At 40.5% G+C, this 25,466-nt stretch overlaps 2 protein-coding genes across 3 annotated transcripts; both read left to right on the top strand.

Annotated features, from left to right (window-relative positions):
* The first annotated feature begins 10,814 nt into the window (after positions 1-10,814).
* Positions 10,815-24,733, top strand: LOC134205189 (peroxisomal carnitine O-octanoyltransferase). 2 transcript variants are annotated; one of them, XM_062680210.1, is made up of 5 exons: positions 10,815-11,068; positions 11,124-11,427; positions 22,038-22,964; positions 23,025-23,452; positions 24,271-24,733. In XM_062680210.1, the coding sequence occupies exons 2-5, from the start codon at positions 11,176-11,178 to the stop codon at positions 24,518-24,520; spliced, it is 1,857 nt and encodes a 618-aa protein (XP_062536194.1). In that variant the 5' UTR covers positions 10,815-11,068; positions 11,124-11,175; the 3' UTR covers positions 24,521-24,733. The 2 variants fall into 2 exon arrangements, with proteins under 2 accessions (XP_062536194.1, XP_062536192.1); XM_062680208.1 differs by having other exon boundaries at positions 11,109-11,427.
* Positions 11,915-14,187, top strand: LOC134205190 (uncharacterized). Its single transcript, XM_062680211.1, has 2 exons — positions 11,915-13,480; positions 13,538-14,187. Exons 1-2 carry the CDS (start codon positions 12,998-13,000, stop codon positions 13,709-13,711), a joined length of 657 nt encoding a protein of 218 aa, XP_062536195.1. The 5' UTR covers positions 11,915-12,997; the 3' UTR covers positions 13,712-14,187.
* Positions 24,734-25,466: the final 733 nt, after the last annotated feature.

Raw genomic sequence — 25,466 nt, 5'->3', positions numbered from 1 at the left:
TGCGTGTATGAGGCAGAAGCGGTATCCAAATCAAGACAAAATTTTCAAAACGACTTATCTGCTTTTGTAAACAAAGATTCAAACGACGATTTGACAAATCTGATAGCTCACCCACGCAAACCAACACCATCAATAGGTAGGAGAAGGATTCCGGAAGTCGTTTTGAAAATTTTGTCTTGAAATGACCACCAAGCCCGTTATATTTGGCTACGGGTCCTTTCAGTATTGTCCAAACAAGTTTTGGCTCATTGTGTCTCTATACTAATAGAAATTGTGAAATAAAAATGATAGCTGACATAGTGCGGTTGTTATCCATTCATCTGATGTGCGAAAGCAGATATGTCCATTCAGAAAACTCTTGTATTGGGCAAAAGAAAAAAACTCTTGCACAGCCTGCCTGCTCAAGTCAACGAAACATGGCTGCTAAAAAACTGAGTCCAAGTGATTTCTTACGTAAGTTTATTGCTTTTAATAGCTGAACAATTGTATGAATCTAGCGTAATGAAGCTGAAATATGTTCGATACACTTTTTCAAAGAAGCAGTCGAAAATGTCATTTGGCCGAAAGTGCCGTTCATCCGTTTCATCCGTATGTCGCTTTCAGCCAAATGACATTTTTGACTAAACCACTTTCGACATAATTATCGTTTCGCACGTAAGAATATCTGCAAACACACCTGGTAGCATCCGAGTGGAGACACTTGCTCACAGATAAAAGATATTTTAGTTACTAGATAAAGATTGTCGCTGTCGTCGCTGTCTGGAACATCTTTTGCTGGTGAGGATAGGGGAGCTAAATGTCAAAGAAGGAAAATCCATACGATTTGACAGGTATGTACCACACATGTTTCGGACAGCAGAACAAAGGGAACCGAAGCGACAATCTTTATCTAGTAACTAAAATATCTTTTTCACAGATAGACCACGTGCTGATCGACGGACGACATTTCTCGGATGTTACAGATGTAAGGTCCTTCAGAGGCCTGAACATTGGCTCGGATCACTGCCTTGTAGTTGCAAAAATTCGGGCTCGACTTTCCAGCGTCATGAATTCACGAAACAACAGAACGATGCGTTCCAATATCCAACGTTTGTCAGTTGAAGGAGTTGCTGAACAGTACCATTAAAAGCCGGACGAGCGGATAGAACATGCCACCGGATCTGGCGACGTCAACAGATTGTTGGAAAATATCAACGAAGCTGTAACCACAAAAACGCAGAAAGTATTAGGCACTGCACAGCGACGCCAACGAAATAATTGGTTTGAAGAGGAGTGCCAGCGAGTGACAGACGAGAAAAATGCTGCTAGAAATCGAATGCTAGTGGCTCGTACCCGTTCTAACAGAGAGCGGTACAGTGTAGCAAGGGCAGTAGAGAAACGAATCCACCGCAGAAAAAAGACAACACGAAGAGAGTGTGATAGCTGAAGCGCAGGAGAACAAGGAAACGATATGCGGAGGTTTTACGCAACTGTCAATGGCGCGCGGCATTCATCCATTTCATTTACTTAATTTATTTAGTTTACATCTAGACAGATAACACTTAATCAACAATTTGACGCCACAATACACTGCTCGAGAGCGCATCTCTCCATCCTCGCGCACCAGGCTCGCCAAGTCGTTTTGCAACTGGTCTGCCCACCCCGCTTGCTGTGCTCCACGCCGTCTCGTACCTGCCGGATCGGAAGCGAACATCATCTTTGGGGCCATCCACAAAGTACGTCACGCCTCTAGGGGAAGAGGGGATTCTGAGCAGCGTGACGATCCATACAAATATTCTACGGATTTATTACAAAAAGCGTGAAGAAGAGGGAACCAATTTTTGCGTGACATACTTTATGGATCTTCCCTTTGCAGGTTGCTGCCCGGCATTTCTGCACAAGCCCTGCCCATCGTACCCTTCCGGCTTCAGCTACCTTCTGGATACTGGGTTCGCCGTAGAGTTGGGCGAGCTCGTGGTTCATTCTTCGCCGCCACACACCGTCTTCTTGCACACCGCCAAAGATGGTCCTAAGCACCAGTCTCTCGAATACTCCGAGTGCTTGCAAGTCCTCCTCGAGCATTGTCCATGTTTTATGTCCGTAGAGGACTGTCGGTCTTATGAGCGTTTTGTACATGACACATTTGGTGCGGTGGTGACCGCAGTTTCTTCTGGAGCCCCTAGTAATTTAATTTAATTTCATTTATTGGGTATACGCGTAACTTAAGGTTAAACATATTAGGCCTGACTTCCACAGATGATGCGCCTTCGTATTTCATGACTAACATTGTTATCAGCCGTTAGCAAGGATCCACGGTAGACGAATTCTTCGACCACCTCGAAGATATCCCTGTCTATCGTAACACTGCTTCCCAGGCGGGCCCTGTCGCGCTCGGTTCCGCCCACAATAGGGTGGCTCAAAAAACACTTTTTCAATTTTTTTGATGGGCCGCCCTCTTATTTGGTTCTATTTGATGCCTTGATGCTCTGGACAAAATTTCAGCCAAATCGGTCAACGTTTAGGTGGTGCTAAACTCGTTATAAGTTTATATGAAAAAATGTATGTAAGGGGGCGGCCCATCAAAAAAATTGAAAAAAGTTTTTCCCATACTAATTTGAGCCACCCTAGCCCACAAGCATGTACTTTGTCTTCGATGCATTCACCTCTAATCCAACTTTTGTTACTTCACGTTTCAGGCGGGTGTACAGTTCTGCCACCTTTGCAAATGTTCGGCCGACAATGTCCATGTCATCCGCGAAACAAATAAATTGACTGGATCTGTTGAAAATCGTACTCTGCCTGTTACATCCAGCTCTCCGTATGACACCTTCTAGCGCAATGTTGAACAACAGGCACGAAAGTCCATCACCTTGTTCACGGCTCGATTCGAACAAACTGGAGTGTTCGCCCGAAATCTTCACACAGTTTTGCACACCATACACCGTTGCTTTGATCAGTCTGGTAAGCTTCCCAGGGAAGCTGTTCTCGTCCATAATTTTCCATAGCTCTACGCGATCTATACTGTCGTATACCGCCTTGAAAGCAATGAACAGATGGTGCATTGGGACCTGGTATTCACGGAATTTTTGAAGGATTTGCCGTACAGTAAAGATCTGGTCCGTTTTCGAGCGGCCGTCAATGAAACCGGCTAGATAACTTCCCACGAACTCATTCACTAATGGTGCAAGACGACGGAAGATGATCTGGGATGTCACTTTGTAGGCGGTATTAAGGATGGTGATCGCTCGAAAGTTCTCACACTCCAGCTTGTCACCTTTCTTGTAGATGGGGCATATAACCCCTTCTCCTTCCACTCCTCTGGTAGCTGTTCAGATTCTGACTATCAGTTTGTGCAAGTGGCCAACTTTTCCGGGCCCCTTCTTGATAAGCTCAGCTCCGATACCATCCTTACCAGCTGCTTTATTGGTCTTTAGCTGTTGGATGGTATCCTTAACTTCCCTCAAGGTGAGGGCTGGTTGCCTTCCATCGTCCGCTGAATTGACGTAGTCATCTCCTCCGCTGCCTTGACTTTCACTGCCTGTACTCTCAGCGCCATTTAAATGTTCCTCGTAGACTGCGCCAATGCCCGCCATGTGCAATGACCGAGAGACAAGACTATGGTGGCAGCCAGGTGGAAGGAGCACTTCGAAGAATTGTTGAACGGTGAAAATGAAGCTGTATTAGGGAGCAGGATGGACATAGTCGGCGACGGTCAAGCTGTGGAACCACCAACGCTGGACGAGGTAAAGAAGGCTCTAAACGAGCTGAAAATCAGTAAAGCTGGTTGGAAGGACGAGATCTCGGTCGAGCTTCTCAAACACGGAAGTGAGCAGCTGCATCAATCGATCCACTACATTATCTCGAAAATATGGGAGGATGAAGAACTGCCTGCCGGCTGGTTAGATGACCTCATTTGCCCAATCTATAAGGGGCCCCATACACGCTCCGACATGTTGTACAACTTTGACTCCGCCCCCAGGTAATTTGGTTCGGTCGGAGTGAAGTCCGACCGTCTGTGGGCAAGTTGTACTATCAAACAGTCGTACAACTTGCCCACAGACGGTCCGACTTCACTCCGACTTAACCAAATTTCCTGGAGGCGGAGTCAAAGTTGTACAACATGTCGGAGCGTGTATGGGGCCCCTAAGAAAGGGCACAGACTAGAGTGTGCCGATTACAGAGGGATTACCCTTCTGAACTCTTGTTTTTATTGATGGACTTCTTGCTGCACTGATGGCCAACAAAAGAATCCATCAATGGATTTAAGGACTAGAAAGGATAGCTGGCAAGCCTAGCCTAGAGAAATAATTTTTGTGAGCAAATGCGACACCGCCAGCAAAGTTGGAATGGCATCGTAAAAAACGACATGGGCAAACTATGCTTGGCACAGCAGTGCTATCGCCGAAAGAAATCAATTTTAATACATTTTTATCAAATACCCGCGGAAATTGCTAGGAATTTCCTGTAGAATTTCCGTAGAATTTTATGTGGGAAATTCGTTGGAAATTCCAAAGAATTTTCCATGACAGCTCTGAAACAATTTTCCCTTATTCTCATCAAAATTCCGAAGAAATTACCTTTCCATGAGAATTCCAAAAAAGCTTGCTTTGAAAATTTTAAAGAATTTCGCATGGAAATGTCAAAGTATTTCCCGCGGAAAAAAATCTCAAATGAATAATTTGGTATATTCGCCTTGTAAACTCACCACGTCGATTCACGCGGCCGCCGCCACCGCCGCCTAAAATCCTGGTTTCTGGTGTGATGCCGAAAACGCTGCCGGCGCCGATTTTTGGAGCAGCACACATCTGTACCATACCAAGAGCTCGTCCAATTTTACGGCGAACCCAGTATCTAGAATGAAACGGATGTTACACAAATATTCCTTCCCTTCTTGCAAGAATTATTTTCATGAATCTATACCATTTCGTCGAAAGACATTTCGCTGAATGACATTTAGTCGAATGACTTTTGGTCGAAAAGACATTACGTCAAATGGACATTTGGTCGAAAGGACATTTAGTCGAAAATGTTTTTTTTAATCCACTAGATACGCAGGACATTTTGTCGAATGACGTTTGGTCGTAAGGACATTTGGTCGAATTGATATTTAGTCGAAATCTGATTTTAGTATGAAAAATCTTCGTACATTTGGTCGAAAGTGAGTTTTCGAATTGAACATCTTGGTAAATTTAGTCTAACAACGTTCTGTCGAATGGCTATTTGAAAGAAAAGAACTTTAGGCAATAACAATAAAAAAATAAATGATTTATTCGGTTTTTCTGAAAGTCACATAATTATTGCTCCAATATTGTCCAAAGAATGATGGGTCCATAAAAAGAATAAATAATTCGAAAACGGTGAATATCTCGAGAATATTTCCGGCTGGATATTGATATTGGCGAACCCCTCTAACCGACTACGATGAATCTATATCACCTGGTCAAAAGAAATTCAGTCACCATTTCACCAGAAATTCATATGACCATTTGGTCGGAATTAAATTTTCGGCCAATAATAAACGAATTATGGTTGGAAGACAATTTCATTCTGAACTAATTATTGTATAAATATTGAGTGAAAGAAAGAGTTTCAATGAAAAGAATAAGAAAACCATTTCTATTCGACCAAATGTCCCTTCGACTAAACGTCCTTTCGACGAAATGTCATTTGACCAAATGTCATTAGACTAGCTGTCAATCAACGAAATCTTCCAAAGCCGACTGCGATGAAGTAGAAACATTTATATCATTGGTTTTTGATAATGTGCCGAAAAAAATAGAGGGTATTTCACCATCAGTACCTAATATGTTGATATTTCTGTAGGTTTTAAATTTTTCTATAATACACCAGAGTCTCCAGAAGTTTCTTTAGCTCAGGTGAAAAATCCTCATTGACATCCATATTCGTTTCTTCCGCTATTCCGCTGAACTTCCTCACGTCGACTGAATTTCTCTTAACAGTTTATCCATGAATCATGTGAATTATTTATTCAAATTCAACCAAAAATCTATTGACGAATTATCCATTTAACTAATTACCTATTACCAACTACACACTTTCAACATTCGACTAAATTTTCATTCGACTAAATATCCTTTCGACTAAATGTCCGTTCGACTAAATGTCCATTTGACTAAATTTCCATTCGACTAAATGTCCATTCGACTAAATGTCCCTTCGACCAAATGTACTTTCGACTAAATGTCATTCGACTAAACGTCATTCGACGAAATGTCATTCGACGAACTGTCCCAAATCCATTTTCATATAGGCTGTTCAGTACGTTTCGGTAATTTGTTAGTGTTAGTGTCAGAGTTAGTGTCGTTTGCGATGATTGTAGCGCGATATACAGCCACTCTCAAAATTAAGCGTACAGTATGGATTAGTTGGCTACATTCGAAAATTTCAAAGGAAATTAAATGGTTGGCTCGGTTGTTTTAATACATTTCAATATTCATCCCTTCCTTCAATATATGCGTACATAAAATTGTTGATTTTTTTTGTCTAAAGTTTATTTATTTGAAAATAATCTCAAAATACGCCTATTAAATGTGACAAAATTGAGCGTACAGCGAACTTTTCTCTATACAATTTCTTATTATAAACTCGATTAATGTTAAGAAAATTATTTTGAGCTTTTTAGTGGAATGTCTTCACTTGTCCTAAGACGAGTTTATACCATCCCATTGAATTCCACCACTTAATTGTATCTTGACAGATACGTATTTCGACCTCAACTCTAAACTCGTCTTAGGACAAGTGTCGATTAATGTATTTTAATATTGTTTTTTCGTGATTATATTTATAATAATAAACATCCGCTACTTAAACATTCAATGTTTTCAAATTAAACCATGTTTTGGTCAAAATGGCGAACAATTGAGAGGAAAGAACATTGCTATTTAACAATTCAATGCTGCTGGGCAAAATAGATGCTTCAATTTGTATGTTTCACCGGCATCGTATCTTATATATGATAGATAATCGAAATCGAGCGAGACATACGATAAATTTGGGAAAATTCAGTCGGTAAATGATGAAAACAGAAGTTAACATACAGAGAAAACGACAAATGTTAAGAATGACATAATTCAAATTTAGTATGTCTTTAACTTAAATTTGTTTTAAAGCTCGATTATTGTCTCAGGTCTATCATTAAGAGTAATATTATTGAATCCAATCATTCACACGGAGACGAGCCAGCCTCGGGCTGAAAGTCTCCTTAATAAAGACAAAAAAAAAAATTTCTTAAGAGTTCGGCAACTTATTTGATGATATCTTGGTGAATTTAAATGATTCAACTAAATTTGTTCCTACGGTGACTGAGTCTTCAAATATAAAATGACATCTTATAATGTATCCGTGTGCTGCTCTTTTATTAATATTATTATTAATGAGTGTCCTGAGCTTATAAGCTACCTATACATCGACTTTTAAATAAAGTTATACTTAATTTGAAATATACCATTCCCAACATTTGTCGTTTTCTCTGTATGTTTACATCTGTTTTCATCATTTACCGAGTGAATTTTCCCAAATTTATCGTATGTCTCGCTCGATTTCGATTATCTATCATATATAAGACACGATGCCGGTGAAATCCATATCTTAAAGCATCTATTTTGCCCAGCAGCATTGAATTGTTAAATATCAATGTTCTTTCCTCTCACTTGTTCGCCATTTTGACCAAAACATGGTTTAATTTCAAAACATTGAATGTTTAAGTAGCGGATGTTTATTATTATAAATATAATCATGAAAAAACAATATTAAAATACATTAATCGTGTTTATAATAAGAAATTTTATAGAGAAAAGTTCGCTGTACGCTCAATTTTGTCACATCTAATAGGCGTATTTTGAGATTATTTTCAAATAAATGAACTTTAGAGAAAAAATTTCAACCATTTTATGTACGCATACATTGAAGGAAGGAATGAATATTGAAATGCATTGAAAACAACCGAGCCAAAAATTAAATTTCCTTTGGAATTTTCGATTATATTCATCCAATCAATGCTGTACGCTCAATTTTGAGAGTGACTGTACCATTTGCAATGTACGAAAATGAATCCATATGACCTGTGATTGTGCCTTGATTCCAGCAACGTACTTTGGCAATGTAATAACTGTCTTATTTCTGTCATATGTAATCGTTCAGTTACATTTCTCATAGATTTTATTTCAATTTGTGTCTTGAAATTGTTAAGTTGATTTTAGAAATTGTTTTAAATTTAGTAGGAATAGTCAAAATATGTTAATGTAAACCTTGTTTATGTGAAAGTTATTTATGTAAAAAATTTAATTGGACGATTTTATAATGTAAAAATTGTGTAAAGCTTAAATTGTTAATGTGATAATTGTAAAATAAAATAATGGGCAAGTAGGAATCAGGTAGGAATGAATGGGTCATGATGATCAACTGTGGTATAAAGAGGGAGAAGGACATGTTGGTCGACATGGAAGGAGTGGATAAGGATAATGGAAGCATGAACAATTGGGCGGGAAAACTCGATGGAAAGGTCTGCATACCTCTAGGGTACAGATTACTAGTCTAGCGACCTCACGCAGCACGATCGACCGAGTCAACGTTGTAACACTTGAAGCGTGTTCCAACTGTTTGAACTTAATTTTGGTGAGAGTTTTTCCAATGAAATGTTTCATGTAAATGTAAATGTTACGCAAAAACTTTATTTGAATTATATAACTTAATTAAATTTTTGCTAAAAGCATACATAACCCTAATTCAAATTTTGAAGGAAGTACTAGATTCTCTGCCGCCAATAGGGCATTTCGAACACCATTACGAAGGCAACTGGCTCCACTGATCGACATTACCAGCACATCTACCCAACGGAAAGGCGCGCCACACCATGGGATGTAATGGGTGCAATGGGATAGGAAAATCTGTTAACCTGCGATATATCGAAAGCTGTTACCTATCGCCTATATAAGGATCCAACCCCCCAAAATCGGGTCTCTTTTGGATTCTTGGAATCGACAGCACAAGTCTTATAATATAAAGTGGTTGAGTTCTTTGCTAGTGGATTGAACCTGTGAAACAGAATACCATAGGTGAAATTATCACCTGTTTTATAAAATCTGTTTTGGAGTTTCAACTCCCAATCTAACTTGCGAGGACGCTAATAGTGTAATAAGTGCTTCTAGTGGCATACTGGCTCTCCTAATCGCCAACGCGAGGCCAGAAAGTGATTGAAAGGTTGCCTCCCGGCCAGTAGCTTAAATTGACACGAATTAGAATCCGTTATAGAACCAGCTAGGCAAGATGTCGTGATCCGCGAGTTAGATTTAATTCCTTTCAATAATGACTACAGTGACTAGTGCTGCCGAAAGTGATTTCGCTCATAACTGAGTCGAAAAGGTCGTCCGTTACCATACGACCAGGTCGTACGTCACCAAACGACCAGAAAACCACGTTCCGTGATCGGAAAGATTGCAGCCCTGACGAGGGTGAAGCGCTCGAGTAATTCTACGGAAAGCAGCCAGCAGAACGAGTTCCGTGCCACGCGAGGACCAGGACAGCAAGAAATCCAGAATCGGTTAAGCAGTGAGTGAGCCTACAGTTTTTTCCTTAAATAAATAGTGAAATTGTTCAAAAATAAGCAATTGCTTACTAAATATATTTTAGTTTATTTGCTGGGTTTGTTGCATAATCTAATTTTTTTATAGTTTATTGCGTGCGCTGAAAGAAAGTTTTTCCAGGTTGAGAACAGAAAGTGAAACAGGTGAGTTTTCCCCAGCACGTTGTGCCGACCCTGAGAGATTAAAAGAGGTGAGCTGGCTCGGGACGTGAGGACGTCCATGCCACAGACGCATGGGCGTCATTGGTAGTTACAACGTCCGCGTTGGATCTCGGTCTAACCATCAAGTGGCAAGCTGCCGTTTCGAACATTCAAGGCAACCTCCGACCTCGCCATTGCCCTGAGCCGTTCAAGTCACCAACCCGCCATCTTCCTACCAAGACGCCGCCGACCACCAACTCACCTGCTGCTGCGAGCGCTCGCCACCGTCGTCCAATAGCACCACCGGTACGTACCGAACAGCGAAAAACCAGAAAACCACCCAACATAGATTTCAAAGTGCAATAGCCCAATAAATTAGATTCCTACTATCTAGCATCAAATAAACTGCCATAGTCATTTTACACAAAATTACAATAAATTAATTCCACAGTTTGTACACCCGTTGTTCCGCGTAGCCCCTCCGAATTACCCAGTAGCATGCCGGCCCTGCGACACAATTCAGGGGTCTCATGCTACTAAGCTATTGACCGGGAGTTGTTGATCCGCCTTGAGGCTTGAGAGCAAGCCCGTAATCTAAGAAAGTCTCACATATTTCCGTAAGCAGCGTTCTAGCCAAAGACGGACAGTGTTATTACGCCAACTAAGTATATTTTGTACGCTTCATGAAAATGAACACAGAAGAAATTATTTATGCCTGCCGTCTCGCGCTTGTTTAGAGGATTCAAAACGAAAACCATGTCCATAATAGTTCTCGTATGTTTTGTATCTTCTTCACGAAATTTACAAAACTTGTCTCTTTCGAAGCCATGAGCCACGCGCTTTCAAATTTTTTGCGTTTGATAAATCACTCCATTATTTGCGAGCTTACACCGCATTTGAGCAACAAGTTTTGCCGAACTTTTTTCAAAAAATACCGAAGTGGTGAATAAATGTCCACACCACACATGCAATTTGTGCTTAAAGCTCATTTTACCATAATGAAAAGATGGCAATTCATGTTTATTTTCAAATCCAGATGGCGCACATCATTCAAGTGGGCTTAAACGGCTACGGCTACTTGTTCTCTGTTTATTAGCTATCCGGAAAGCATCAGTACTAGTTGAAATTATTTCGTTTACCTACAATGTAAATACTCAGGTAGACGGTGGAGTGCTCATTGATCAGTTAATGTTTCGGTTGGGAACAACAAACAACACTGTTGTAGAATCAAAAGTCATTGGGTCATACCTACATAGTATCGATAAAAAGTGTATTGTGTTTGTGGAAGGGTGTTGACTTTTTGTTTATTGCCAAGCAGATTCCAAAGTCCATCGATCAGCTTAAACAGTGAGTGGGAACAGGTTCGGATTCATTATTCGCTAAGTAGTTTCTATCGCCATAGGTTCATCAGCGGTCAAAATCACTAAATTAGTGAAGCAGAACATTGATCGAAAATGAATCGTGACAGTATTTACCATCTACCCGAGGGGTGCCAAGAATCTACCTTTTGTTACGATGATTCACTGCCGGCTCTTCCGTTGCCCAAATTGGAAGACACACTTCAACGGTACTACGAATCTTTGAAACCATTTGGCACTGAGGAGGAGCTTAAAAACTCATTGGATGTTATAAAGAAGTTCAAAAATGGTATCGGAGCGAAATTACACCGCAACCTTGAGGAGAAAGCCAAACATGAAAGAAATTGGGTGAGTGTTAATTCTATCATCGTTTTTAAATCGAATGTCCTTTATAGTATTTTTTTCTTGACATATCAAGAGGATACGAATGTAACCAACAGCACAATACAATACACATAAAGCACAACTACAATAGTTTGATTAAAACAAGAATTGAACGTATCAACAACTACCTTCAACCTATTGAAATTTAAATCTAAGTCATTCAGATTTTGTGAGTCTATATTCATCTGAAGATATTTGAATTTTTAGTTGAACTTGTTGTTCTCATTAAATAGAAACATCAAAAGTAATAAATATATAATCGTATTATATGTAACGGTGATTTTACATTGTAATCAAACCAGTTATGTGATCTAGCTACATCAAACAAACGAGAATCGAATGGTGGTGGTTTTAAATCATCCTAATCAATATTGTCCTCTGAATAATATCTCCAATCTAGCTGAATTAGTCCCAAATTAATATAACATTATATCGAGATTGGGAATGTAAATAAATCATCCCAATTGAATTGCCAAAATTGAACGTTTTTAGCTTTCTATAAATAGAAGTGAGTTCAATTCGCGTTCAACTTGCAGATTTTATTTGAACCATTCAAGGCTTTAAGTACATACATACATAGTCTGAATATTAAATTTTTGGTTAGAAATCTAGATAACCATATACGTGAGGCAATAAGGTGCATATTTAACAATGGTGTTTATGATTAAAGTGAAAGGAGTGCTACCTCTATTTTGTGTAATCGAATTGAGAGAGGAAGTGACATTAATTGATTTGATATATAGAAACGGGGATAATGTTTGAGAGTTGGGGTTAAATGGCTCCATATAATATTGAGCGGTTCTAAGCGTTCAATCTTTGCTGAAGCGCAACTGATTTAGTAGGAAAACTGCTACAATTTCCATCTTACTGAACATATAGGGGAACTGTTCCGATCTCCAACTCACTGAACATATATGCATCTTATCGCGGAACAAAGAAATACAGCACCAACTTGGTCATGTCTTTTCATCAACATGCGTGCATCAACATGAAAAAATTACAAAAATAAGAAACAAATCAAATGAAGGCCAGGAGCAGTAGCATGAACTAAAATAAAATTTTTGTTTAACCCTTTCCTTCGTATGGCTATAAAGAACATTATAAAATTTTGCACATCCAATTTTCATCAAATTGTTTCAACAAACAAATAGCAATATTTGGAACATCTTTATGGTTTCATTAGACCGCTTATATAATAAATTTTGTGTCAAAATAGTGATCAATAAAACGATTTAAAATATTTATTTTTCAGTTTTCCAAAAATGTTTTCCTTCCGACTATGCCAAATATTTTTTGTTCTACAATTTTTATCAAAATTGAATTCTTTTAAAAGAGTCGTGGGAAGGAAAGGGTTAAAAGAATGTCTAGCATTGTCGAATGCAATGAATGATTAGTAACAGCGTTAGAAGTCTTGTCATTGTTTCCAGACTGATAACGAACATTCTATGTACAAGATTTCCATTAAGATAAGTAAGATAGGTATACTTCATCGTTCTCATGAAAGCACAAATCAGTCTGTAAATAAAACTGTAAAATGTTGAATATTTTTGTATTGCTTGCAACAATTTCTATTGCGTTTGCTAACCAGTCAGAGCATGCTCTTATTATTGACATTATCGACGAAACATTTCCCGAGGAAATCAATAATCAGTTTATAGCAGAGCTTCATCAGAACGGTCAAGATGGATCAATTTCAGAAGATCTGGACAGAATAATACAGAATCACATCACATCCATGCAAAGGTGTCTTCCATCGTCTGAAGCCATCTATAACTTTTTAAGACAATTCTCTTCAAACCAGCAGAACGTAGTGCAAAGGGTTTTGAAAAAGGCTCTAATAATAAGTTTGAATGAAGATGGCAAAGAAAAGCCGATCATCAGTAGACCACTACACCCACCACCATTTAGCCCTAAACGCTTGCAGCAGATGCTACCGGAAAAACTTCAGCGGGAAATATTGGAAGAAGTGTTTCTCCGAGGGGGCTTGCAGTTTTTGTCCATAAGTCTTCGCCAGAAAGTACACGACCAATTTTTACAAATGCGAAACAATTATGTATTGCCACCCTCCGAACAGATTGAAGAACTTATTCAACTTTTTCCACCCAACATCAGACAAGACATCCGTGACATAGTGGAAGAAACAAAATCGTCCGGTGTTTTACCACACGCCAACGAAGAGTTGAAAACAAAGATAAGCAACTATTTCTGGAACCTTCAATCGTCAAATGCATTTTCCAGTAATGCGTAGAATATATTTTGTTTTGTTTTGCTTGTTTTTTAAATGAAATAAATTTGATTAGATAAAAAGACGGGTGAGGAATTATAATGGATAAAACATCTGGTATCTTTGGTACGTGCATAACAAATACCACACGCAACTGTGTTATGGCTATGAACTGCAATAATAAAATGTGATACCTGGAAAATATATAATAATATCATACAAAAATAAAGTTGATAAACTTTCTTACGCTTTTATTCTTAATTATAAGCTTCTGAGCTTTATAGTCCAACGTAACACATTGATCGTTCGTTATTTGGAACCCATTAACCCCCTTGCTAGCGAAATTCATTTTGTCATCTTTGTCTTTATTATTCTAAAATTTCAACCATCGAGCAATCATGCGTGAGCGCCTATCTAGAGAGTAGGAGGTTAAGGGTTCGAGTCCCTCCAAGATACGTGGATTGTTTTTCGTAAATTTCATATCAATTTGACCATTTCGAAACATTTGCTGTCCATATGCACAGGTAAGATATTTAACAAAATGAAATGATTTTCGAACGGCCAAGTTGCCGAATAATAGGCAACTAATTGTGATCAAGTGTCAGTCTTCCACCGTCATTGGTTGTTCGAGCACACGCGACTGCTGCATCAAATGCTTTGACCAAACAAGTCTTTGGCATAGCAGAGTGTGATTGATTCACACTCTATACAAATCCGCCCAGCACGTTGTTAGGGGCATAGAGTGTGATGTTCTCGATAATAAACAATGTGGGCTCGCTTGACTGTGGGTATACAACAGTAAAGCACATGTGACGATTGGGCAAATCAAGCATCCGAAGGATAATCAATTTGTAAAAAATCAGAAGGGTTGTATACAAGACACGACCGCTCGACGTAAACTACGTAAAACCTCTTAGTGCAATGAGAATCGTTATATCATATGAACATTAGGTTGTATACATGACACAATAGCGAATTTCAACCAAAAATTATCTTAAACTGTTTTCAGAACAAACATTTTTCTCAATCACCACCGACGACCATACAGATGTTACTTGGACCGCTACCGACGCAGCCATCGTCTCAATTCAATTCAAAAAGCTGCTCTCACGCGTGCGTTTGCGGTTTTGCTTGAAATCATCGTTCATCAGCATCGGCAGCGTTCAATAGAATTTGTTTGAATTTTTTAGTAGAACGGGTTTGTCGACAGCGAATTAAAATTAGGAGAAAATTGCATTTCCACAATTCTGCTGTCACCGACGACAGCCACTCAATAATTTTCCGCTTATTTGCTACATACGTCATCCTTGTGAATAATTTCCTGCAACAACTACCCGTCGACGGCCGCCAATGGCCGCAAGACACGACTATGCACAGGAAAAATGAAGCGGTGGGCCAAAAGGTGCGTGCGTTACAACAATCTGATGTCCGTGTTGGGGATGCATGAACGGAGTTGGTTAGTTATGAATCTTTTACCAGACGTGAAAGAACTAAAATTTTGAATAGTTTTACGTTGATAATCGATAGTTTTAAAACAATTAACGAATTGGTGGAAAGTTTCCGAATCTATTGATAATAAAATCTCGAAAATTTATCGAAAGATAAAGTCGCTGTTAACTTTTGAAATCTTACATGATTTCGTGATGGTCCCCAATTTGGAAATTTTCATTTGGCACCATGTATCTTAGGCTTCCCCTTAGACGTAGTTTACGTCAAAATGCTGGCAAATTAATTCTTTTGTGTAAAATGGTGATTCTGAAAAATCATAATTTCACTTGGCAACAACTGACGCCATCCATACGAATACATATTTGCAGCACCTACGATGCGCGCCCGTAATTGTGCTGCAGGAATAACAAAACCGAATAAGAATCTTGAAAGAATTTCACTGACACTGAAGCCATCTCCCTCCGATGCGCCCTCGTGATTCTGCTACGGACGGCAGGCAACTTTATGGCGTCGCCAAGCGGTTAATTTTCACTTTGAATAAAATTCGCCTCGCCTCAATCCTTTGTGTAGAATGGTGGTCCTGAGAAGAACCGATTAATTCCAAATATGTAATTCATATTTCGAATTACTAAGAGCTGTCGACGACGACCACACGATCCACGACACGGGCTGGAATAAAATTCGCTCTGCCGATGCTGGGACCGCTCTCCACGACATTTCAAATGAAATGCCTCGCGCGCGGGGAAAGCAGTTTTCTTATAGTGAATAAAGATGGCTCATTAGTCCCGCCTCTTTGTTGCCCAGTTTGATTGCAAATATTGTGTAACCGAAACGCTCACCAAAGTAGCGTGGCTACAGGCTTAACTTGATTGATTATAAGAAAGCAGCTCTTCCGCGCGCGCGAGTCATTTCGTTCAAGATGTTGCGAAAAGCAGATCGTGGTCCCACCATCGGCATCGGCGGAGCTTCTACCGGAAATCTTATTCTCACCGATGGTGTGAGTCGCGCGGTCGTCGTCATCAGCATCAGCAGCGCTCGGATTGAATTTTCTTGTCTGAAGTACTAACCATCAATGAAAGTAGCTCTTAAATTACAACTTGAGGCAAGATGTTTTGATCAAATCTAAACTTAATTGCTTGGTGATGACAGATTGTTTTCCGTCGGTAGTAGAATCACGAGATCACGATTCAGAGAAAGACATAATTTTAGTAGATAATCATCCATGCGAAAACATTTTTGCAGCTTGTCCGTTTGATGCGCGCTCGTGATTCTACATACATACAGAAAACATACGATGATTCAACTCATCCATGAGTTTTTAGGTGCTGGAATGACACGTACGCGCGGGAGAGCAGTTTTCTTATAATCAATAAAAATGGCTCATTAGTTCCGCCTCTTTGTTGTCCGGTATGACTGCAAATATTGTGTAACCGTCATCCACTCACTAAAGGGGCGTGGCTAAAGGTTCAACTTTATTGATTACAAGAAAGCAGCTCTTCCGCGCGCGCGAGTCATTTCGTTCGAGACCTTTAAGTGGTCTTGTTGTGTAGGGGTTATCAATTTGTCCATTTTGAAACATGTGCTGTGTATATGCGCAGCCAAGATATTTAACAAAAAAATCAATCAGATGGAGTAGTGGAGCATAGCGCCGGCGATTTGTGTAATGGTGAAAGTAAATCTGTTGGTGTAAACATAACGAAACGTGTGGACCTATTCAGTGTAAGCATTTAAAACGAGATTGTCCGAAGTTGCAGACGAAGGAAGAACCGAAGGTCAGGCATGCTCAAACAGTTTCATAGGGGCCGCTGAAGCGGATAATATGACAAGCTGAGCCATCGAATCGGTTCATCGATGGAGCACGCTTTAAATAAACTACTCTCAATTGAGTCGAATCCGACTAATTTTCATCATTTCTCAAAATTTAAGTAAAAGATACCACTTTAATAATATGACGATTTGGTGAAAGTTAAGCAAGACCTTCCATCATTTTTTGATACGACTGATGGGAAACAAATTTGCCTATCTATTTGGGTGCATCTCAGCAAAAACATGCATTATTACGTGCTCTAAAATTGTTCTGAAGACCACAGTATATAAATTGAAAACAAAAAAAAAAAAGTTTTGAGGGTAACCTTAATTTTATGTTTAAAATTTAATATAATGACGGTGTGCTAAATCAGCGGATTTCAACCTTTTTGATGAGAGGTACCCCATCGAACTTTCGCAAAAATTGAGGTATCCCTTATGTTTCTTGGTACTAATGAAAAAAAGCTTAACTCATAAGTTATATGAGAAAAATACTTGAAAACTAACGAGATATATAACACTCCATAAAGGTGACTGAAATTTTCATTATTCCGTGAAGCTTCCCAAATCAAATTAAGTTTATACTTCAAGCTTCCTACAGATCTTTTATGACTATTGAAGGCTTCCGAGCGTCTTGAAAGAAGGCCTCCGAGCCTCTTGAAAGTGGGATTCTGCCCCTCTTGAAACGAACTTTCCCAGCCTCTTGAAGGAACGCTTCCGAGTCAATATAAGAATGGTTTTCGAGCCAGGCTTCTGGGCACCTTGAAAAGCCTAGCCCAGCCTCTTGGAAAAAAAATTCGAGCCTCTTGAAGAGAGGCGTCACGTCCAAACCTTTTGAAAGGAGGCTTCCGAGCATCTTGAAAGAACTACCTTGAAAGGAGACATCCGAGCCTCCTCAAAGAGGGCTTTCGAACCTTTTGAAGAAAGAATTCCGATCCTGTTATAGGCTTCCGAACCTTTTGAAAGTAGGCTTCCGAGCCTTTTGAAAGGGAGCCTCCCAGCCTCTTGAAGGAAGACTTTCGAGCCCTTTAAAGGGAGACTTTTGAGCGTTGAGGGAGACTTCCGATCCACTTAAAAGAACGCTTCAGACTATCTTGAAAGCACTTTTCTGAGCTTCTTGAAGGAAGTTTACTAGTTATAAGCCACTGAAATGAGGCTTCAGAGCCTCTGTAAAGGAGCCTTCCAAGCCTCTTGAAAAAAACCATCCAAGGCATTAAAAAAAAGAAAAGTAAAAAGAAAAAAAAGTTTGAAGAATAAAAAAAGGCTTCTGGGCTTCTTGAAAGTAAGTTTCCGAACCTTTTGAAAAGAGGTTTTCGGTCCTCTAGAAAGGAGGCTTTTGGGTTTCTTGAAAATAAGTTTCCGAGCCTCTTAAAAGGAGGATTCCGGGCATTTTGAAAGGAGAATCACAACCTTTTTGAGCCTCCAAGATTTTTGAAAGGAATCCTCCGATCTGCTTGAAAGGAAGCTTCCGAGTTCGTAGAAGGATGCTTCCAATCATCTTGCAACGCAGCAGCTTATCGGGAAAAGGCTTCCATCTTTCTAAAATCGAGGCTTCCGAACCTGTAGAGTCTAGATTTTGGTTCAGAAGCATATTATCAACAGATTATTTAACATTTTGTTTTAATCAGGTAGATTGCATAGAAGATATGGAAAATTTATTCATTCGATGTTTTGTCGTTTAATTTTTTTGTCCCATAGCCCTTTATGCATAAAATGAAAAATAAAAAACTATTATCAAAACTACCAAGTTCCAAAACAAAGCTTTGAAAGCTATTATTATTATTATTTATTCAGACTAAGGCCAAAGTGTTCTGTGCGGTATATAAGAGTCTTCTCCATTCGGCTCGGTCCATGGCTACACGTCGCCAACCACGCAGTTTACGGAGGGTCCGCATGTCATCTTCCACCTTGCCCGCTGCACACCTCGCCTTCTTGTGCCCGTCGGATCGTTGTCGAGAACCATTTTCACCGGGTTACTGTCTGACATTCTGGCTATGTGTCCGGCCCACCGCAGTCTTCCAATTTTCGCGGTGTGAACGGTGGATGGTTCTCCCAGCAGGTCATGCAACTCGTGGTTTATTCGCCTCCTCCACGTACCGTCCGCCATCTGCACCCCACCATAGATTGATCCTCCACGAACATCGTCCAGGTCTCGGGTCCGTAGAGAACTACCGGTCTAATAAGCGTTTTGTTGATTGTCAGTTTGGTACGGCGGCAATCTCTATTCGGTCGGAGCGTCTTGCGGAGTCCAAAGTACATATGATTTCCAGCCACTATGCGTCTCCGAATTTCTCTGCTGGTATCATTTTCGGCAGTCACAAGTGAGCCCAAGTACACAAATTCTTCTACCACCTCGATTTCGTCACCCCCGATGCAACCTCGCCGAGGGTCGCTCATTGTCTTCTCTTGAACCTCTTCCTATCATGTACTTTGTCTTCGACGTGTTGATGACTAATCCGATCCGCTTAGCTTCCCTCTTCAGGCTGATGTAGGCTTTCTTCATCTTCTCAACGTACAATAATATCTATGTCGTCGGCGAAGCCAAATAGCTGGACGGACTTATTGAAAATTGCACCACTCGTGTTCACTCGCTTTTCGTATTACTCCTTCCAAAGTGATGTTGAATAGCAGACACGAAAGACCATCACCTTGCCGTAACCCTCTGCGCGTTTCGAAGGGACTCGATTTCTCCTCCTGGATTTCCTGGAGATCCGGAGCCGGTAAAATTATGTCCTACGCGCTTTCTCCCAGGTCCATCACCATACCGCCATCTTCGTCTGCCACATCGCCATTCAGGTGTTCTTCGTAGTGCTGCCGCCACCTTTAGATCACCTCACACTCGTTTGTAAGAAGGTTCCCGTTTATGTCCTTACACATATCAGGCTGTGGCACGTGGCCCTCAGGTGAACGGTTCAACTTCTCATAGAACTTTCGTGTGTTATTAGCGCGGTACAGTTGCTCCGTTTCTTCACGGACTCGATCTTCCTGCTGGCGCTTTTTCCTCCGGAAAATCGAATTTTATCTGTTCCGCGCCTGTTTATATCAAGCCTCGTTCGCCCTCGTGCGGTGTTGCAGCAACCTCGCCCATGCTGCATTCTTCTCTTCCACTAACTGCTCACATTCGCCGTCATACTAGTCGTTTCTCTGATCAGGGGGCACCGTTCCAAGTGCTGCCACTTCCAGCTGCTGCACGTATCCTTGGGCTAGTCTACCGTCTTGTAGCCGCCCAATGTTAAGCCGCGGCGTTCGACTTCGACGCGTGTTGTGCACCGTCGAGAGTTTTGAGCGCAGGCATACTGCAACGAAGTAGTGGTCGGATTCAATATTCGCACTGCGGTAAGTGCGGATGTTCGTGATGTCGGAGAATAATTTACCGCCTATTAGAACGTGGTTGATTGGGTTTTCCGTTTCTTGGTTAGGTGATCTCCATGTGGCCTTGTGGATATTTTTGCGGGGAAAGAAGGTGCTTCGGACTATCCTTCCGCGGGAGGCTGCGAAGTTAATGCATCGTTGGCCGTTGTCATTCGATACGGTGTGCAGACTATCCGGTCCGATGGCCGGTCTATACATTTCCTCCCTTCCTACCGTCATGTCACCGATGACGATTTTGACGTCCCGCAGTGGGCATCCATCGTATGTCTGCTCCAGCTGTGCGTAGAACGCTTCTTTCTCGTCGTCGTCCAATCACACGATAGCGCATCTCACCCAGCACTATGAAGCCGGTTCCCAGCTCGTTAGTGATGCCACAGCTTTGGTAGAAGGTAGCCGCTCGATGCCCGCTTTTCCACAGTTTCTGTCATGTCCAGCAAATCTCCTGCAGCGCCACGGCCTCGAAGTTGCGAGGATGTAATTCATCGTAGATCATCCTGTCGCAGCCTGTGAAACCTAGGGACTTGCAGTTCTATGTTCTAAGCTTCCTATCGTGATCCTTTATTCGTCGCCTAGGTCTGTGCCGATTATATCGAGTCGCATTATCTCTTATATTGTTCGTAATTATTGGTTTTCCAGGCGGCTTATTGGGCCTGCGCAAACCTCCTGTCTCGTCGGAGGGCCGTCGTGTCAGGGCTGTTTAGCATCCCACCTAACACCAGGACTTGGGCTTGTGCGCTTTGAGCGGCACACGGTCGCTTTGGTGGGGCCTACTTGCGGATACATGCAGCTTTTTATAGGAATTTAACAGGGCCCACTGTCTAACACCAAAACATCATAGGCAAGCCCAACAACTCGCAGATGGCCTGGGGAGGAATCGTCAAGTCCTTTGACGTAGTCCCAGCTGCCCTTTTATCGCCTTTTATAACATCGATTCATGTAATATATCAGCGAACAAATTGAAACCAAATTTTGCACAGCCGAGATCAGTGGAAAAATTGATGTGTGAACGAAACGAAAGTTCAAGTAGACGCATTGTTCTTGAGTTATGGATTGGTGGTTTTACATATAGAAGAAACATATCACATCTGTATTTTAATGATATTTTCAAATGTTGTCAACTGTTGTCATCAAAACTTTTTGCCAGTTTAGGGTGGATTTGTCATCCGGGACTTTTATTTGCTACAGACAATACGTGTTCAGAAAATTTACAAATGCTCTACAATTTCGTTTGTTTTGCTGTCTAGTCTATTGGTTCCATTGTCAAGATCCTCAGCCTCCGTAGTGGTGAACGATGAAGTACCGCTTACAGTAGACAGCTGCGGTCGTATGGGTAGTTCACCGACCAGTTCTTGTATTTTGTCCCAGAAAGGTTTTTCACTCGAAACGTCTACTGCGGGCGGGGCAGAGTAGTTGTAATGTTGATGTATCGAATTGTGGATGTCGGCTTTAACATTAACGTTAACCGTAACGATTTCACCTACAGTGTTCCCTGCAATGGTTCCCTGGGCTTGAACCTGCAGCAGGATGAGACTAGACAAGAGTACGACTTCCAGAAACATTGTTATTGAATAATAATAAAGTGATTTCAAACGCTTTTATATAGACGACTTTTCCTAAGTTTCTCTTGATATGATAATTAGATTAAATAGTCAATTGATTGTTCGATTGTCTATTATCGTCTAGCTACGATTGATTGATCATTTTATAATTATTTTCATTCCAGGTTGATAAATGGTGGGAGGATTATGCCTATCTAACGTTGCGTATGCCGTTGATGCCCTATTGTGTAATGGCTCAGCCATTGATGTTTGAAGCAGTTGGACTCGATCCAATCCCGGAGAACTTTTTGAAAAGTGCCGCACTGTGTTCTACAATTAATATGCAATTCTGGAAATTGTTACGAGCTGAAAAATTAAGACCTATTGTGAGTGCCGAAAAGAACATAAAGTTTTCTTCAGATCTCTATAGACGCCTGTTCAATACGGTTCGAACTCCAGGCCTAGAAATGGATAAAATAGAGAGCTATTTTAAAACTGAAAAGGAAGGCCATTGTCCCTCCCATATTTTAGTGATCTATAAAGGAAGGATATTTAAAATCGATGGTCTTTTTGAAGATGGGGAGATTCTGGCTCCACAGGATTTCTTGTTATGTTTCCAGCAAATACAGCAAAGGGTAGATAGTGAAGAAACCAGTGACACAGGAGTAGCACTGTTGACTAATGACGACAGAACCACGTGGGCGCGCAATCGGTCACACTTGCTAGAACTTTCCAAGAACAACAAAAACGTAATGAAGGATATAGAGAGTGCCATTTCTTTGTTCTCATTTGATACCCATTGTCCGAATGATCATTCGGAAGTGGCAGCCATCACATTGGCTGGTGATTTACAGTCGAGATGGGCGGACAAAAGTTGCGCAACGGTATGTTTCAAAAATGGAAAAATGGGTTGTATAGGGGAACATTCCTGTTACGATGGAACGATTTCCATGTCGATGAGTCTCTACGCTATGCTCAGCATATTTGAAGATGGAATTCCCGATTGGACAATACCTCCGAGGAAGTTGGTACAACCAGTTGAACTAGTATTTGATTTGGACGAAGAAATTCGACAAGAAATCGATCGGATGTGGGAGGTTTCTAATAAAGTGGTAATATTTTAAAATTACTTTATTAAATGTTTGTTTCACATGCGTATAATTCTATTTAAGCAAAATTGTGTCTCAGTCACTGTAGACCAATTCACCGGATATGGCAAGGAGTACATGAAGTCGAAGAAACTTCATCCGGATTCTTGGATTCAGACTGCGTTGTTGCTGGCCTATTATAGGCTTCATCGTTCTTTTGCACCCACATACGAAACAGCAATGATGCGTCAATACTATAAAGGAAGAACAGAGACTTGTCGCTCTTGTAGCATTGATTCAGTCAATTTTATCAATGCTATGGAAAACCCTCAGGAGGCGATCAGTGTTAAAGCTAAATTATTCCGAGCCGCGGCGAATCGACAAATGGACCTTATGAATGAGGCTAGGAAAGGAAACGGTTTTGATAGACATCTGTTTGGTCTATGGTGTGTGGCGTACGATCAAGGGCTGCCGATTCCTGAGCTATACGATGACCCACTGTACAGCAAAAGGTAGTTTGTCACCAGACTATTTAGAATATAATTTCATTCATAATTTGTTTTTTATGTATATTTCATGAAATTTATTAGTTCTAGACCAACATTTGAAAAGGGCGTATCAAAAGGGAGGAAAAAGGAGTTGTAAAACTTGTGTCGCCTCAAACGTTTATTAAATTTAATAGGAAGGATATTTTTATATTCTTTCAAGTTATTTTATGCATTAGATGATTCTCATATATCAGGAGTGCAGATTTTTTAGTTAATCGTTGTACTAACTTTGCCCGTGGACTTTATGGTCGTGCTATTAGCGGCGTTCGGCGCCTTGGGCCATGTGTTGTTAATTGTAGATTCGATTCCCTTCTCAGTTAAAGGGCAGCAGGAAATGAAGGAAAATTTTCCACTGGTTCACTTGGCTTGAGTAATGTCATGTCTTGTTGTCTGTTAACGTTAAGTCTGTGACCTCTGATCGAAGACGGTGTTTTATAGCTATTATAGATTTGAGTGTTGTCCTACCAACAGCATAGTAATAAAAGCTTGAATAATTGTTATATTTTTTATCACCAGTTGGGCTGAAAAGTAGTCGAGGATGTACGTAAAACGAACTGTTTTTTATAGCTTTCATACGAAGTGTAACTTTAGTGTGTTTACAATACAATTTTACGCATAATATTGATGATGGAAAATTATGTATAAACCTGTTGGAGATTATATCGAAATAAAGAAAATCATTTTTTTCCGTTCTCATGTTATGCTAACATACCAATACAAACCAATTCATTTTTTAAATGTTAGATATTTATCATTATTTTTTTTCACGATTTTCGTTCCAGTGGCGGAGGTGGCAATTTCATTCTGTCAACTAGTACACTAGGTTTTACAATCAACTGCGGTTTTGTGGCACCCATGTGCATGGATGGATACGGTTGCTTCTATTCAATGCTAAGTGATAATGTTTGGTCTATCATGACTGCTTATAAGGATTCTGAAGTCACAAGCTGTCATAAATTGCGCGCCGCGTTCCATCAGGTAATGGAAGACATCAGAAGCGTGCTGGATGCTGAACAACATGCCAATCTTTAATCCATAGAAGAACTTGCATTATACAAATTCGACGGGTATTAGGTGCAAAATATTGTAGTATGATGGTAGGTATTTTTACAATATGGTAGGAAGGTGATTAAAAATGTATATGAAAATAACTCAGTATGAGATAATCGTTTCATGGAAGTAGAATGCAAAGCATCGACGTAGAAAATACTGTTTTCAATATTTGACTCCAGGTTTTAAAAGCAATGTTATTAATTTCTTGTATGATCATTATTTATATCACAGCCATTATCATGTTTAATATTTTATATTAAGTGTACATGGTCCTGATACAAGTGTACATGGTCCGTTTACAAATTACGCACTGCCGGAGCGGGAGGGAGGGAATCAGATCATGCGTTACGGTTCATACTTACTTGATACTTGATGAGCTACAGCTCTTCGATGAACCTACGCCGAATGGAGTATCCTTCTCCACTGGGCTCGATCCTGGGCCAATCGCTTCCAGTCGCCCTGAACATTGAGCGCCCTCAGGCCCTCTTCTACTGCAAAAAGCCATCGTGTACGCGGCCTTCCACGAAGCCTGCGGCCTCTTCCGGGTTGTCTACTAAATATTATCTACGCTTTACATTCTTCCGGCATACGAATAACATGACCAGCCCACCGTAGTCTGTCGTGTTGTATAAGCTTAATAATATCCAGCCCTTTACACACCTGGTACCATTCGTGGTTCATGTGACGCCGCCAGATACCGTTCTTCTGTTTACCGCCGAGTATTGTCCGCAGCACCTTACGCTCAAACACTCCGAAAGCTCTTCGATCAGCCTCCTTCAACGTCCATGGCCGTATAAATCCGGAAGAATTAGAGTAGTATACAGCGCGAGTTTTGTTTTCGTTTGCAGACTACGGGACTTAAGCTGGTTACGAAGTCCGTAATAAACCCTATTTGCAGCTGCAATACGCCTTTTCACCTCTCGGG

This window comes from Armigeres subalbatus, chromosome 1 (genome assembly GCF_024139115.2).
Source record: "Armigeres subalbatus isolate Guangzhou_Male chromosome 1, GZ_Asu_2, whole genome shotgun sequence".
In the NCBI taxonomy this organism is placed as follows: Eukaryota; Metazoa; Arthropoda; class Insecta; order Diptera; family Culicidae; genus Armigeres; species Armigeres subalbatus.
Note: the sequence above shows the minus strand (reverse complement) of the source record. Positions and strands in the feature narration are given on the sequence as shown.

Bases quoted from the DNA above. Each gene is read 5' to 3' on its own strand.
- LOC134205190 (XM_062680211.1), top strand. From the start codon at position 12,998: ATGTTGAATATTTTTGTATTGCTTGCAACAATTTCTATTGCGTTTGCT. The intron at 13,481-13,537 runs GTACACGACCAA...CCCTCCGAACAG, and splicing joins CCATAAGTCTTCGCCAGAAA to ATTGAAGAACTTATTCAACT.
- LOC134205189 (XM_062680210.1), top strand. From the start codon at position 11,176: ATGAATCGTGACAGTATTTACCATCTACCCGAGGGGTGCCAAGAATCT. The intron at 22,965-23,024 runs GTAATATTTTAA...ATTCTATTTAAG, and splicing joins GGGAGGTTTCTAATAAAGTG to CAAAATTGTGTCTCAGTCAC. The intron at 23,453-24,270 runs GTAGTTTGTCAC...TTTTCGTTCCAG, and splicing joins GACCCACTGTACAGCAAAAG to TGGCGGAGGTGGCAATTTCA.